Source organism: Suricata suricatta, chromosome 8, assembly GCF_006229205.1.
Source record: "Suricata suricatta isolate VVHF042 chromosome 8, meerkat_22Aug2017_6uvM2_HiC, whole genome shotgun sequence".
NCBI lineage: Eukaryota > Metazoa > Chordata > Mammalia > Carnivora > Herpestidae > Suricata > Suricata suricatta.
This window is the reverse complement of record NC_043707.1, coordinates 50,022,477-50,038,211: the sequence shown is the minus strand read 5'-3', so window position 1 is coordinate 50,038,211 and position 15,735 is coordinate 50,022,477. Positions and strand designations below refer to the sequence as shown.

The 15,735-nt window shown below is 36.4% G+C and overlaps 1 protein-coding gene across 2 annotated transcripts in view; it reads left to right on the top strand.

The window, feature by feature from the left end:
* The window catches only part of RAP1A (RAP1A, member of RAS oncogene family), a 69,548-nt gene that overhangs the window by 43,480 nt on the left and 10,333 nt on the right, over positions 1–15,735 (top strand). The window contains exons 2-5 of one of the 2 annotated variants that reach the window (XM_029949970.1): positions 5,704–5,734; positions 9,822–9,890; positions 12,504–12,560; positions 14,884–15,024. In XM_029949970.1, the coding sequence (XP_029805830.1) occupies positions 5,704–5,734; positions 9,822–9,890; positions 12,504–12,560; positions 14,884–15,024 (298 nt within the window). Of the gene's footprint in view, positions 1–5,703; positions 5,788–9,821; positions 9,891–12,503; positions 12,561–14,883; positions 15,025–15,735 lie in introns of those variants that run through there. The other variant, XM_029949969.1, reaches the window with a different exon arrangement.

The following is a 15,735-nucleotide window of genomic DNA, read 5'->3' as shown; positions in this document are numbered from 1 at the left end:
ATTGTAGTTATTTATTTATTTTTCTCCTCCATGAGCTCCTTAAGGATGGGAAACATTTTCATTTTTGTGTCCCTGGCCCCTAGTATAGAACTGGTACCGAGGAAGTACTTTGTAAATGTTTGTTGATTCAACACCAGTCCTACTGCCACCATGTCTGTTGCATAGTCTACTATCATTTATCCTTACTGTGCTTCTTGGTCAGTAAGTTCTACTGGAACTTAAATAAGAACTTTACTTCTCATAGTTCTGGAGGCTGGGAAGTCCAAGATCAAGCACTGAGAGATCAGGTGTCTGAGGACCTGCTTCCTAACTTACAGATGGCTATCTGTATCTCCACTTGGTGGGAGCAAAGAGAAGCAAACTCTAGGGACTCTTATAAGGACACTAGTCCAGTGTCCTTAAAGGCTATGCCCTTATGACCTCATCTAATCCTAATTACCTCCCAAAGGCCCCACCTCTTAATATTGTCATATTGGGAGACACAGTGTTTATAAAACTATGTATATAACTGGTATTCTGAGAAATTTCCCTTTTTTCTCATTGGATCTTCTTAATTCTATTGAGCTATAATTTACATGTAATAAAATGTTCCTTTTTTTTCTTTTTAAATTTTTAATTGCATTTTTAAATTTTAATTCCAGTATAACATACAATGTTTTATTGGTTTCAAGTGTATAAGATAGTGATTCCACAATTCTGTACGTTACTCTGTACTTATCATGTCACCCATCCCTGCCCACCTCTCCTCTGGTAATCATCAGTTGTCTATATTGAAGAGTCTGGGGTTTTTTTGGTCTTTCTTTCTTTGTTCATTTATTTCTTAAATTCCATATATGAGTGAAATCATATAGTATTTCTCCTTATTTTACATATCATTATACCGTGTAGATCCATTCATATTGTTGCAAATGGCAAGATTCTATTTTTTATGGCCAAGTAATATTTCCATTGTACAAATATATACCACATCATCTTTATTCATTCATCCATTGATGAATACTTTAGTTGTTTCCATAATTTGGTTATTATAAATAATGCTGCAGGAAACATAAGGGTGCATTTATCTTTCTGAATTTGTGTTCTTGTGCCCTTTGGGCAAATACCTAGTAATAGAATTACTGAATTGTGTGGTAATTCTCTGTTTTCCACAGTGGCTGTACTAGTTTGGTGCACAAAGGCTCCTAAAACGTACCTATTTTAAATAAGATTTGGTAAGTGAAACACCTAGGTAACCACCACTATAATTAAGGTAAATGAGCTCAATTCCATCATCCAGAAAAGTTCCCCTATGATCCTTTACAGTCATCACCCCTGCCCTACCATCACTGTCCCCAAGTAATTTTTTTGGCATTATAACTTAGTTTTGTCTTTTCTATAATTTTATGTAAGTGGAATCATACAGTAGTCACTCTTTTGTATATGTTGCTGAGTGTGTTCATATCCATCTTGTTGAATATGTTTATTAGTAAATAGTAGTAGTGTTCCATTGATTGGATATACCACAATTTATCCATTTACTTCTTGGTGGATACTACGGTTGTTTCCGTATTTAGGCAATTATGAACAAAGGTAAGAATTGACATTCATTGTTTTCCAGCTCGACTTGCTTAAAAGACTATCTCATACATACTGAATTCCTTTTGCCCCTATATTAAATGATCTATTCCTGTGTAACAGATTAACACAAGTCTCACTGGGCTTAAACCAACAGTAAATCATTTATTAATCTTAGTTTCTGTGGATCAGGTGTTTCGGAGTGACTTGACTGGAAGGTTCTGTCTCATGAGACTGCAATCCTGTGAATTAAGTAAGGCTTGACTAAACCTTAAGATATACTTCCGAAGGTGGCTGACTCACATGTTTGGTAAATTAATTGTGCTAGCTGTTGGTAGGGGTCCTCAGTTCCTCTCCAGTTGGGCCTCTCTGAGGGACTGGCTAAGTGTCCTCATGACATGGTGAGTGGCTTACCTTGGTAGAATGATCCCAGAGACTGAGGTCAGGCTGCAGGGCCTTTTGTGTATTTCGCTGATTGTGTATTTTATTTTTTAATGTCTATTTATTTTTGAGTGCACGCTTGAGAGAGAGTGCGAGCCGGGGGGGGGGGGCAGAGAGAGATGGAGACAGAGGATCTGAAGTGGGCTCCACACTAACAGCAGAGAGCCCCATGTGGGATTCGAACTACGAGAGTATGAGTATGACCTAAGCAGAAGTTGGACACTTAACCGACTTAGCCACCTGGGTGCCCTTTGATGAGTGTGTTTTTAAGACTCATCCATCCATCTTGTTGATGGGTGAGGAGCTAATCTTGGAAGTCACATATGGTCAGGTCTGCCATGTTCTCTTGGGTCCACAACCAGTCTTAGGAGGAAACTACCCAACGATATGAATACTGAGAGGAGATAATTTTAGTTACAAATACCAGGAGGCCAGGATTGTTGTGGGGGGGGTGCGGATTATCTTGAAGGATGAGGACTATAGTCCCTTTATAAAAAATGAACTGAACATGTTTATGTCTGGATTTAATTTAGTGACACTGATCTGGTGGTCTTATGCCAATGTAACAGTATCTTTATTACAGTAGTTTTAGATTATGTCTTAAAATCAGATAGTGTAAGACTTTTTTTCTTTTCCAAATCTGTTAACAGTTCTGTTACTTGCATTTTCAAAAACATTTTATAGTCATCTTGTCAATTTTTACAAAAAAGAAACCTGCTGATTGGGCTTGCACTGAATCCATAGATCCAACTTGGAGAGAATTGACATCTTAACAATAATATGGACATAATATAATATGGCATGTCTCTCTAATTACTATGTCCTTAATTTCTCTGAGCCATGTTTTGTAGTTTCAGTGTATAAGCCTTGCAGATATTCTGTTAAATTCATCTCTTAAGTATTTTATTTCTTATTGGATACCATTTTAAATGGTATTTTTTAAGTACATTTTTCAATCCTTTGCCCGTATATAGATATATAATAGTTATTACTGTTTGTCTCAACTTTTTATCCTGAAATCTTGCTATATTCACTTATTAGTCTGGTAGCTTTTTTGTATATTCTACACAGGATCATCTTATCTGAGAATAAAGACAGTTTTCTTTCTTCCTTTTGCATAGGCTAAACCCCATTACACGCAGCTTAGAGCAGTGTTGAATAGAAGTGGAAAGAGCAGATGTATCAGTGGAAGAAAAAGAAAAACCGTGTAATACCAATAGGTGAAGAAAAGTGTTTGAAAAAAGTCTAACATCTGTCCCTGAGAATCCATATAAATGAAAGCTCTTAAGAAGGTAGAAGGGTATAAAGAAGATGTGAAACAAAAAAGTTTGAGTTTCATTAGAGTAACCAAAAATGCTAACTGTTTAGAGAGGTAAGAATTTATAATCTAGGGCCTCCAACATTTGTATGGGGGGAAAATCTTTATTTTTCATACCCTCTAAATGAAATTTAGTATTTGTTTCTATTTTGAATGCAGGCAGCAAACCATAGTAGTAATACCAGCAGCATCTGTGACTTTGTCACCAATAAGTACTACTTTTAACTTTCCTTGTGTCTTTATTTAAAGTTTCTGCTTTTTTAAAAAATATTGATTTATTGAGTGATAGAGTGCACACAAAGGGCAGGGGCAGAAGGAGGGAGAGACAGAGAATCCCAAATAGGATCTATGCTAGGGATGGAGGTAGGGGCCAAACCATGAGATCATGACCTGAGCCGAAATCAAGAGTCGGGTGCTCAACTGACTGAGCCACCCAGGTGCCCCTAAAGTTTGTTTCTTGAAGACAACGTATGGTTAGGTCTTGCTTTCTTGACTTCGAATTGGAATGTTGGAATATTGGAATAGATGATTTACATTTAATGTAATGGTGTGGTTGCCTTTTAATTCTATTCTATAGGCTTTATATTTGTCTCATCTTCGTTCTTTTTTGCTTGTTTGTATTTTTTTCTGCTGTTTCTTGGATGAATCAGCATTGTTTTTTTCCCCATTGAGTACTCTAGGTTTTGGAGTATACATCTTTATTAATATATGACTGTTGATCTACAAGTAGTAGTATGCTACTCCAGATACACTGTAAGAACCTTGAACAATATACTTCCAGTCCCCTTCCCTTTTTGTGCTGTCATTGTTAATACTTTTTACTTCCACACGTGTTGCCAAACCTTGTAATCTATTATTAGTTTTGCTTTAAGTGGTCAAAAAAGTCTTGTAGATTTACTCTCACCATTTCTGGTACTTTTTATTCCTTTGGTAATCTTCATTTCTTTATGTAGATCTAAGTTTCCATTTGTTACCATTTTCTTCTACCTGAAGAACTTCCTTTCCTTTTTGTAAGTGTGTACTAGTGAACATTTTCCCTTAGCTTTTCCTCCTTCTTTACTTCCTTTGTTTCCTTTGTCTCCCTCCCATCCCCCTTTCCTCCTTCCTTCCTATCTATTTGAAAAAAATCTTTATTTCACTTTCATTTTGTAAGGATACATTCGTTGCATGTAGCATTCTGGGTTGACCATTTTTTCTTTAAGCATTTTAAAGATACTCCATTTTCTTTTGTCTTGCATAACTTCTCAAGAAATCTGCAAATCTTTTGGGATTTCAACTGAATTGCCTGTTTTTAAACAAAGAGAACATTTCTGATCAGAACTCTAGTATTTCTTAGCACTCTGGTTCAGCTTTTAAATCCCTGTTTATTCTTAGCCGTTATTTCATGGAGTTTCATCCTGCATGCTCTGATTAGTGTTTGGCAAGAGACACAAGTGAAGCCCTTTGCAGATTTCTTGAATTTTCTGTACATATATTCCTCTTTTGATATACTTTCTGATCTCTGCTTGAGTTCTGCCTCCCTATACCACAGTCTGAAAAGTGCCTCGAAGCAGAAAGCCAAGGCAGATGTAGGCCTTAACCTCATTTTGTCCCATCTCTTAGAAATCGCAGTCTCATACTGCTTAGTGTCAAACGTCCAAAAACAGTTGTTTCATATATTTTGTCTGTGTTTTAGCTGTTGACTATGGGATGGAAAGTCCATTACATACTGAGTTACATCATGGCCATTGGAAATTCTTTCCTGCCTTTTTACCTTTTAACATAACTGTGGAGATTAAAAAAAATAATAAAGTTTATATTTCTTTTTTTTATTCCTTTAGCACTTTGGGTCTTATGGAGTATATTGCTAATACCTACCGATAGAGTTTTAACCATTTCATTAATAGTACCCATTTATATTCTAAGTATTTCCAAGGTACATTATACATGGTTCAGCTGTAATTGAATAACTAACAAAATAGTATATAAATTACTATATATTTTAAGCAAATTAAATAGCATATACATTAAAGCTCATGAGTGAATTTTTCAAAAAAGTATGTTAAGTCATTTAAACAATAACTTTGTGAAGAATTGGTTCATGATTGTAATTATAAGACAACTACTAGTTTTAATCACCTATTTTCTGATCCGAATTCTTGCAAGTAACACGATCAGAGTCTAATGGCTCATGCCTAGTCCAAGATGATCTTTAATGAATTAAAATTGGCCGTAGTTATACAAACTTAGGTTAGAATCTGCATGGTTTTGCGTGTAGCCTCTGTCTTCCCCTTGATGAAGGGAAGGGAAACAAAAACCAAAATACCATATTATTTTATGTAACATTTGTACATTCTTAGGCTATTCTTGGCATGTTTATTGAGCTTTGTGTTTTTTTTTCTTTTTTCCAGATTGTCAGTATTTAAACAGACCACATCATGCGTGAGTACAAGCTAGTGGTCCTTGGTTCAGGAGGCGTGGGGAAGTCTGCTCTGGTAAGTTAGCCACCTAACTAACTTTATTAGTACAGGAAGAACATTGATATTTGCTTGCCTTAAAGCTTTTAGTCACTGACGAAAAAAGGTATTTTTTTTTTTTATGTGCCTAGTATCTGTGTAATAGGGGACAAGGATTCATTCAGCAACCACAGATGTGTAGTTTTATAATAGTGGCTCATTCATTCTTTCATTTACCAAATATTTATTGGCTACCTACCATATGCCAAGCACTAGTGATGCGATTCAAAGAGGAATAAGATCATTCTCAATTTATAAGGAGTTTACATTTCATTTGGGGAGACTGATTATTTCAGATACCAGTGGAGAAAGTCCTACCTAACCCTCAGCCCAGACTTAAGTGAAGGAAAGGGTATTTTTTTGTATACATGCTGTATTTATTTAGGAAATATAATTGTGAGAGACATACTTTCAAAGAAAAGTACAGACTGCTAAGAGAGGCCCTGTGACAAATGAACTTAAATTAGCATTTGAATAACTAAAGTCATAATTGCTGGGCAGGAGTAAACTGGAAAGAAAGTAGAAGAAAATGAGGTGAGAAGCAGGGACCAGATCGTGACTTGAACACCATATTAAGAGCTTGAAACTTATTCCTAATGACAGAAGCGATTGAAAGTGAGTTTTATTTTGGGGGAGGGGGTTCGGGGGAAGGATTTATAGACAGAATTGGATATATGTTTTGAAGAGAGTACTTTGCTGTATGTGGAGTGACTTAGAAGAGAGGCCGAATGGACATAGGAGACCAGTTGGGAATTAATGCCTAACCTCAGATTAATATTTTTGGAAGCTTAAATTGGGGCTGTAGCAGTGAAGAAGAGAAAAGTAGATATTCTGAGAATTAAATAACTTAGTGCTGGATTGATATGAGGATTAGGAGAGAAGGAGCTGTCCAGGATGACTACCAAAATTCGAGTTGAGCTGCTAAGTTTATGGATGAATCATTAAGTAGAAGGGAAACAACTGGGAATGAGCAGATCTGAGAGCGAAAGTCAGGAGTCACGTCACATGTGATATGTGAGATGTTAAAGTAAATGCATCACAGAAGAAATTGGATCCTTGTGATAATAGCTTAAAATAGAGACTTGAGATAGGATTTGGGTGCCATGAATATATCAACAGTATTTAATTTCATGAATATTACGCTGCTCTTAGCAGTGTAAATAAGTACCTCTGTGGTGAATGAGAATATCTAATTTAATTGTGTATAACTTTCAATTCAGCAAGTCTCTTGAGATTTCACCTATAAGTTCATATGTACAAAATAGCATGGTCAAGGATGTCCACTGTAACAGTCTTTATAGTGGTTAAGAGTCTGGAAACAACCTAAATGTCTACTGGTAGGGGATGGTTCAATAAACTTTTAATACTAACATTTTGAATAGAATAATACAGAACCATTAAAAAGAATGCAGCAGCTCTGTATATACCGATAGGTAGTGATATGCAAGTAAATAAGATAGCAAACAAAAAATGAGGGGAAAGATAGTATAAAATGCAGACTATCTCTGGAGGGTAAAATACACTTACAGATAACATACTGGTTACTTGGGGGTGGAATTGTATAATTGGAAACAAAGGAAGGTAGGTAGGGTTGGTTACCACTGCATAGTCTTTTGTGTCTTTTGTATTTTGTCCTATGTTCATGAATTACTTTTTCCAAAAATAAATAAAATAATCAAAAATAAAAATCCATAAGAGTAAGTGAGATTGTCTAGGGAGAGATTAGAGAAAGAAATAGCTCAGGACTGAACTCTGAGTGCTTCTCAACCTTTAAAGAGTAGGTAGAATTGAAGGATCCAGCATAAAAGAGTATTTGTTATACTTAAATGTAAAGGATGGACCTTGAGTGCTCAGAAGTCCAGTAAAGAAGAGGAAGGAGATGATACAGGAATATGGAGGGAGCGGGACTTCATAAAAGCAGCTTCAATAAGGTTATGGTGCTGTAACCATCCTGGGGTGGGTTGAAGAGTAAATGAGAGCTGAAGAAATGGAATCACCATGAGATAGTTGAAGAAGTTTGATGATGAGAGGGAACAGAGAAAGGGGGGGGTGAAACTAGAGGAGTCATGGACTTAAGGGAAATACTTATTTTGGGATAAGAGATAGTAGAGCAAATTGTGTGCTGGAGGCAGTAATCCTGTGGAAAGGAAATGATAGCATAGGAGAGGCAGGGAGTGATTGTTACAGATGTCAAAAGTTCAGAAATAGCAGAAGTAAAATAAATGAGTCGTGGAAGTAGTGATTAGTAAGTTTATTGTGCACATACCAAAAAGTTCCATATTAGACACCTTCAAACCAGAACATTGAATGAGGCCGAGGGTATATTCTTATAAAGCAGCTTGTAGCGTGAGAAAGCAGTGGCTCTTTATTCGTCACAGTAACTGGTTATAGTATTAGTGTTTTCTTAAATGATTGAAAATAGGTTAGTGGTTACCTCATATCAACTTTGGGAAACAGTGTAAGTTTTGCTTTTGATTTCCAGAGGCATAAGCAAGAAATGATCCCCAGCTCAATTTAGCCTTGCTAAATAAGCTAAATTAAGCTTTGTTTGCATGACTAAACTGGTTATTATCTGCTTAGGGAATTTTCAAGCCTGGTATCTGTTTTTTATTTTAACACAGGGAAAGGACAGTAGGTGAGGAAGGAAGCGGAGGATTCAGTAGGAAAACTAAAGGAATAGAGTAGAAGTCGGTATGGATGAATGGGCTGTCTCTGACAACTGAGAGGGTGAGGTTCAGAGAAATGAAAGATTGCTTTAATTCGAAGAACGTGAAGCCTGTGAGATTGTTTCTCATTTTTGCAAGGCTAACAACTGGCTTATAGAAAGCACTTGGGTTCTCATACCTGCTTCTGCATCCAGTGTCTTACTATAGCGTATGTTACATACTCTTTGGAAAACTCCACTGTAAATTTATGGGACAAGGAGAGCATGTCATGAGCACTCAGAGTTCAGTCCTGAGGTGCTTGTTTCTAAACATTTCTGGACCATATTTTGAGAACCTCTGTTCTGGTATAAAGCAGTTAGGAAGTTTCCCGTATTTGACTTATATGTAGGACTAAGACCAAGTGATTAAATCTTTGATAAAAATAAAGGTTTTAGTGTAATTCTGTCCTGAGTCTCTTTTGAAGAACAGGAGCTTAGTGGGAGAAAGAAGTTTAAAGTTTACTATATTTTAGTTAATCCGTTTAGCTCCAGCTAAACTAGTGCATAATTAAGTGTAGGTGACCTCAGGCCATATTCTTACCCTTCCTCGCTTTTAGGCAGCGCTGCACGAGACCCGGTTTAAAGCTGTCCAGGCGGTGCTTCACAGCCATCTTCTGGACTTCTTTTCATGTACCGCATTTTATGATAAAATAACTTGTTTCATAAGTCTGTGTTTAACAGGAGGCTTAGAAAAGTAGAAAATCTGAAAAAGACGAGCAGGAAGTGTTTCCACTGAAAAAAGGAAGTCTTTGGAATCAGGATGGTTGTATATTTGAATCTCGGTGGGCAAATGGGAAAAATAACTACTTCTGGAGAACTTGAAATTCGAATGAGACTATGAATGTAATAAATTCAGTACTTTTAAATTTCCTTTTTCTCTTTCCTCCCACAATTAGAAAAACTATTTTAAGATTCTTAAAACTTTAGACCCTTTTGTCTCATTCCTTTAAGGGCATGAGATAAAAGTTACTATAGATATGCAAAGGGATATTAGCAGCTTAAATATTGATTAATTTTCATTTTCTCATAAATTAGGATGTGTGTCCTTATTTATAGCTTCGTTGTATTTTGAAACTTAATATAGTGATTATTTCACACCCTAAGTTGGCAGCAGCATTGTTGATAGCTTTTAATACGACCACCTCGCTTCATAAGTGCCCTCTTGGTTGAGACTTCACATCTGCATGTGTACCCCGCATTTTCACAGTTTCATTTAATCTTTGCAACTTTGTAAGGGTGTAAGTAACATTCAAGAGGAGATGATTTTTCTTTTTACCTTCCTAATTTTTCTCTGCTTCTTTTTTTCTAGACAGTTCAGTTTGTTCAGGGAATTTTTGTTGAAAAATATGACCCAACGATAGAAGATTCCTACAGAAAGGTAAAATGTGAAGCCTGTGTACACATGCTTACAAATAGTTCCTTTGGGCTTTAAAACTTAATCCACAGAATTGGTTTTTGCACACAGTTTTTGGGCAGTGATACAGATATTCCATATCTGTTTTAAAAGTTTCACTGAGGGACGCCTGGGTGGCTCATTTGGTTGAGTATCTTACTTTGGCTCAGGTCATTATCTCACGGTTCATGGATTCAAGCTCCACGTAGGGCTCAGAGCATAGAGCCTGCTTTGGACTCTGTGTTTCCCATTCTCTCGCTGCCCTTCCCCTGCTTGCTCTCTGTCTCTTTCTCCCTCTCTCAAAAATGAATAAAGGTTTTAAAAAACATTTTTTAATAAAAATAAAAGTTTCACCAAGGCAGAATTATTTCTCATAGAATACTACTTAGCTACAGAAAGCTCCATGTTTAGTTACTGATGAGTAATGTTTTCTTTAGTGTGCACATTTTCCTGGTGGTTTTTTTTTTTTTTTTTGAGAGAGAGAAAAAGCACACATGCATGCAAGTAGGAGAGAGAGAGAGAGGGAGAGAGAGAGTCCCAGCCAGGTTCTATGATGTCAGCACAGAGCCCAGTACAGGGTTCAGTCCCACAGTCTGTGAAATCGTGACCTGAGCCGAAATCAGAAGTCGGATGCTCAACCAACTGGGCCACCTTTTTTTTTTTAATGTAGAAAAATTGCATATAAATATAGGTATATTTTTGACAACTCTTTTTTGTGAACTAAAATTAAGATCACTTTTATGCTTGAAGTTATCCAGTCACTGGAAGTTTTTATTTTTGTTTAGTTTTATTGCAACTTTAAAGATACTTCATCTTTAGAGTAGCAAAAGTTAGGTATTGGATTCTGTATGGTACTATAATGGTGGCTACATGTACACCACCAAGAGTGAAACCATAATGTAAACTGCGGACTTTGCCTGATGATGATGTCTCTATTGATTTTAACAGATATACCACTCTGGTGTGGGCGGCTGCTGGTAGGAGAGGCTAGTGGGGAGCAGGAGAAGGGCATATAAAAACACTGTACTTTCTGCTCAGTCTTGTTTTGCATCTAAAACCAAAGTTCTAAAATGAAAAGATTATTTAAAGGGAAAAAAAATTAAATAGTCTTAACAAAAAATCCTGTTTTATTTCATTCTAAGAGTAGGATTGTGGAGAATTTTCATAATTTTATTTCCCAAATATGTTAAGGGCGGAAGGTAGGGAATTAAACCTACCTTTTTCAACAAATTGGAAAGAATTGCGTTGTTAGGTGTTATAGAATATACCTTTAATTGTGTTACAAGTTTTGTGAAATTAAGTAATCTCAGCCAGCCATAGTGCCCAGAGCAGTTTTGTTATCTGCAAATTAGAAATAAATTTGTGTTCTAGATATCTCGAGAAACTACAGACCTACTTCATCATTCATTGAGCGTGCCCATTTACAGATTATACAGATTACCACATTAGTTCTATTTAGTGGTGGGACAGTGAGTTTGTAGCACTGCTGGTGGTGCTTCTCAGCAGCCCCTGATCTGACACAAGAGCACTTAAAATAGGCCTTAGGTTAAATATTATGTTTAGAAGATAGTGTTGCAGTACTAAAATTTCCCCCAAACAAGTTACCATCTAATGCTGTAACTACAAATGGATTGGTACCTAGGATTCTGAAGATTTAACACTTTTCTTAATCCCTTCTTGATTAGAAATGTTCTGCATAGTTGATAGTTTATACTGTCTTTAGCCCAACCTTCTGTTATTTTATAAAACTCTAAGGAAATACAATTCAGTATATAAAATTTCACCTAATGCACATAGCTTTTCCAAAGAAGTACCTTTTTCTTAAAGTCTTGAGGACTGTATGAGTTCGGTGTTACTCATTTTAGCACCTCTCTGTTCGCCTTATCTCTCTCTTTTTTTTTTTTTTTTAAGTTGATTTGTTTAGTTTGAGGGAGCATGAATGGGGGCGGGGGCAGAGAGAGAGAGAATCCCAAGCAGGCCCAACATGGGGCTCTGTCTCACGAACTGTGAAATCATAACCTGAGCCGCAATCAAGAGTTGGATGCTTACTCAACTGAACCACTTAGGTGCCCCTCCCCTTATCTCTTAAATTAAAATTTTCCTATGTATTAAATTTAGGGCATTTTTAGTAAAACTTCAGCAACTTGAACGTGGTAAGTTGGCTGAATTTTCTTTACTCCAAAATCTGCATTTTGAGCTACTTAATATTTCTGTGCTTCATTTTCTTTGAAGACCGTATAAATACACATATTTATGTACATTTTTATTTCTGTCAGAACTATACCTATTTGTTGTATTTTTTTCTTAAATCAGAGAATATGGCCATTGCCTTCTACCAGTAGCAAAACCCATTACTCAGGTTACAGTGGTCAGAAACTATCTAAACTCATCATTAGCAGTCCTGGTTCTGTAGTATTCTAGACCATGCTCGAGACCTCCTGTTCTTTATTACACTAAGCTAAGTCTCAACCAGTATAGCAAACTCCTAGTGAAAGGCTTTGTCGTTGTTAATAGGTACTTGGAGTGACGAGGTGCAGGAAAACAGACTGACATTTTGATTTGCTAATACTTTTCATTTTTCCCTCCCTTCCCCAACAGCAAGTTGAAGTAGATTGCCAACAGTGTATGCTTGAAATCCTGGACACAGCAGGGACGGTAAGGATGTTTTCTCTTTTTTTGATAAATTTTATTGAGTGAACAGATTTTGTTGTCTGAATAATGCCTCTGAGTAAAGCGAAAAGTAATATTCTAATTAAGAACAAATTATCTAAATGTAGGGCTTCTTAGATTTTCTTAGGTGCTTCCAACATGTACTAAATGCCCACATATAACTCTTAAATTGTATGTCGAGTTTACCTCCCAAGTGTGCGTTGGATATCTTCTCCCTAAGTTGAGGTAAAGATTATCCTATTACTGCTTTTAACAAAAGGTATTTTAAATCCAGGATTTTAATTAAAATAGTTATTTCTCTGGGTTTATATAAGAGTCTGTCTCTTGGCACCATAGTCATTTTTTTTTTCAAAATTGTTTTTGCTTTTTTATTAGCATTTTAACATTCCAAGTGGCTGGTGACAGACAGAAAAATCAGACAAAAATCTTCAGGATTATTTTGAGCCTCATTTTTCTCATCTTTAAATGAGTGTTGTATGGTGACATTAGTATATCATAGCATACTTATAATGATCAAATGAGATAATGATTATAAATCACTTAGCACAATGCCTATTACATAGTATGAGCTCCAAGTATTTTCTTTTATTTTCATTGCCTTCATTTGTCATCTCCTTCATAATTTTGTCATCAATTACTGACGATTTCCTGTTACACTGCCATAAAAAATGCACACATTAAGTGATTTTTTCCCCATATACATAGACTTTACCACTTAGGCAGCTCTAAGCTTTAAAATGGATGGTACTCTTAAATGTTATAAGTTGTTTAAGATTTAGCACAAAATTTCCAAATAATTTCATAGATGAAAAAGTTTTGCATCATTAGGAAAAAGCATGTAAGTAGACTGGTGTGATAGTAGTACTAATTTTATTGTATTTTTCTATTCTTTTGTGGGAAAATGGGTCTTGATTCCAGAGATCATTAGAACTACATCTTTCTTAAATCTGCTGACTCAAAATATTTCCCCCCTTTGCAGTTCCATCTCTTCAGTTTCCATAGCTTCTGAATCATTAGTCATTCCTCTATGTTCCCAGACACCCCAAAAGTTAAAGACTGCTTTTCCCATTCATCACCTCCACAAGTGTGCAGGGATTCTTTTTTCTTCCTCTTGTCCAAATTAAGAAGTTCTTTTCCATAGAGATCTTTCGTGTTCTCAAATATCCTATATTCTCTCATCCTAGCACTCAAGACACCATGTTATAATTGCCTGTTTAGTTGTCTGTGTCCCCAGTGCCTTATGTGAAGCTTGGAAGGTAGTTGATGCTCATTAATCATGTCCCAGATTACTCCTTACTCCTTGAAGATTTGGCTCACTTCCTTCATCACTGCTTCAGTTCGAATTCTTGGTGATTTTAGTATACGAATAGAATCTATCTGGTATTATAAATGACCCATTTCCCTTGGCCTATCAGTTTCTTTTTTTTCCTTTTTTTCAACCAATGGAGCCACCCAGGTGCCCCAGCCTGTCCGTTTCTTGATCTCCGTGCCGCTTCAGCCATTCACACCATGGTCTTCCCCAAACTATGTGATTACCCATAACTGTGAGACCATCTTCATCTTATTTTCAAGCATCCCTCTGTCTACTCATCACATCTTCCTTTTCCATCTTCCTTTTATACCTTCAATTCCCTGGGACCTGCAGTATACTTTTCCCACTGTCTTTGACCATCCTCAAATCCTGACTCCCTCTTCACATAGCTCCCAGTCTGCAGGGGACTGTCATTCGTGACCAGTCCTTTGCATGTACCCTCAGCTCCCTTGGACTTTTCAGCAGCCTCTGTCTAACTCAGTTGATACCTGTCCTCTGTATAAATGTTTGGCTTCCAGAAAGCAACACTTGCGTGGCTTTCACCCTCTCGTTGGTTAGTCCTAAGTCTCTTTTCCTGATTCGTCTTCATCTCTTCAACCCCTTAGTGTTGGAGGCCCTAAGGATTCAGTCCTTGGACTTCTCTTTTCTAAGAATACTTCCGTGGAGGTCATCTTTAGTAGCATCAAAATAATTTAATTAGGATCTGTATGTGAAAGGTACTTATATACAGTTTTCTAAACAATAGAAAAACCATGTTAAGGGGGTTTAAGGTCTCCCTTCTAATTCTTCAGTTCGTTGTTATTGTTTCTAGTTATGTAAGTAGAGAACAAGAACATTCACCTCAGTTTTTAGAAACCGTGAAATAGGTCGTAGGTTTCCTATCATGATAGTGGTAAAAAAAAAATTCAGTAGCTCACTTGTGATTATTCTGATTTAAATTGTTCTAATATTCATTCAAGAAATTATACTTATAATTGCACTTTTTTTAAATTATAGGAGCAATTTACAGCAATGAGGGATTTATATATGAAGAATGGCCAAGGGTTTGCACTAGTATATTCTATTACAGCTCAGTCCACGTTTAATGACTTACAGGACCTGAGGGAACAGATTTTACGGGTTAAGGACACAGAAGATGTAAGTATTTTTCTCTCGCTAAGACATACTACTCTTTCTCTGTCTGTAAAAATGTCTGTTTTTCTGTTAAGAGGATTGGGAGGGCATCTACCACATACTTAAAAGAGACCCTGTGATCAAAAAATTTTTAACAACTTTCTCAATTTACTTGCGAATTATATGCTGAGATAGTTAGAGAAGGAGGGCACGTGTGATAAAGTGCCCGCTGTGCTGTGTGTCAGTAAGTGCAGCAGGCAGGGAGGGGGAGTGAGAGTACTTGGAAGCCGTGGGGACTCACGTTGAGCTTTGAAACGTGGTAGTTGTGTCAGAAACAGTGTTCTGAGAACATTAGTAAGAACCATAGTGGTATGTTCCATTTCTTAAATTCTGTTGGTAGAGTTTTTACTTACAGTTTTTTCTTAGAATTATGTTGAATTAGCTGCGTTTTTATGTTTTTTAAACTGTATTTTTGTTACAGAATTCTTATTTAATGAATAGCATCATTGCTGCTGTGTCTTTTTGCAAAGATGAAATATATACTTTATATGTTTATGGCGGTTTTGAATACAGAGAGTTCCTTTTCAGTTATATAAATTGGGATATAGAATTTCATTTGTACCTTTCTTTCTGTTTTTGTGTGTTCTCTCTCATTATTGATGGGAACATAGGCACCTGCTCAGGACCTCAACTCTGGGTCGTACTGTGGGCAGAAGGGATTTCTACCATATGACT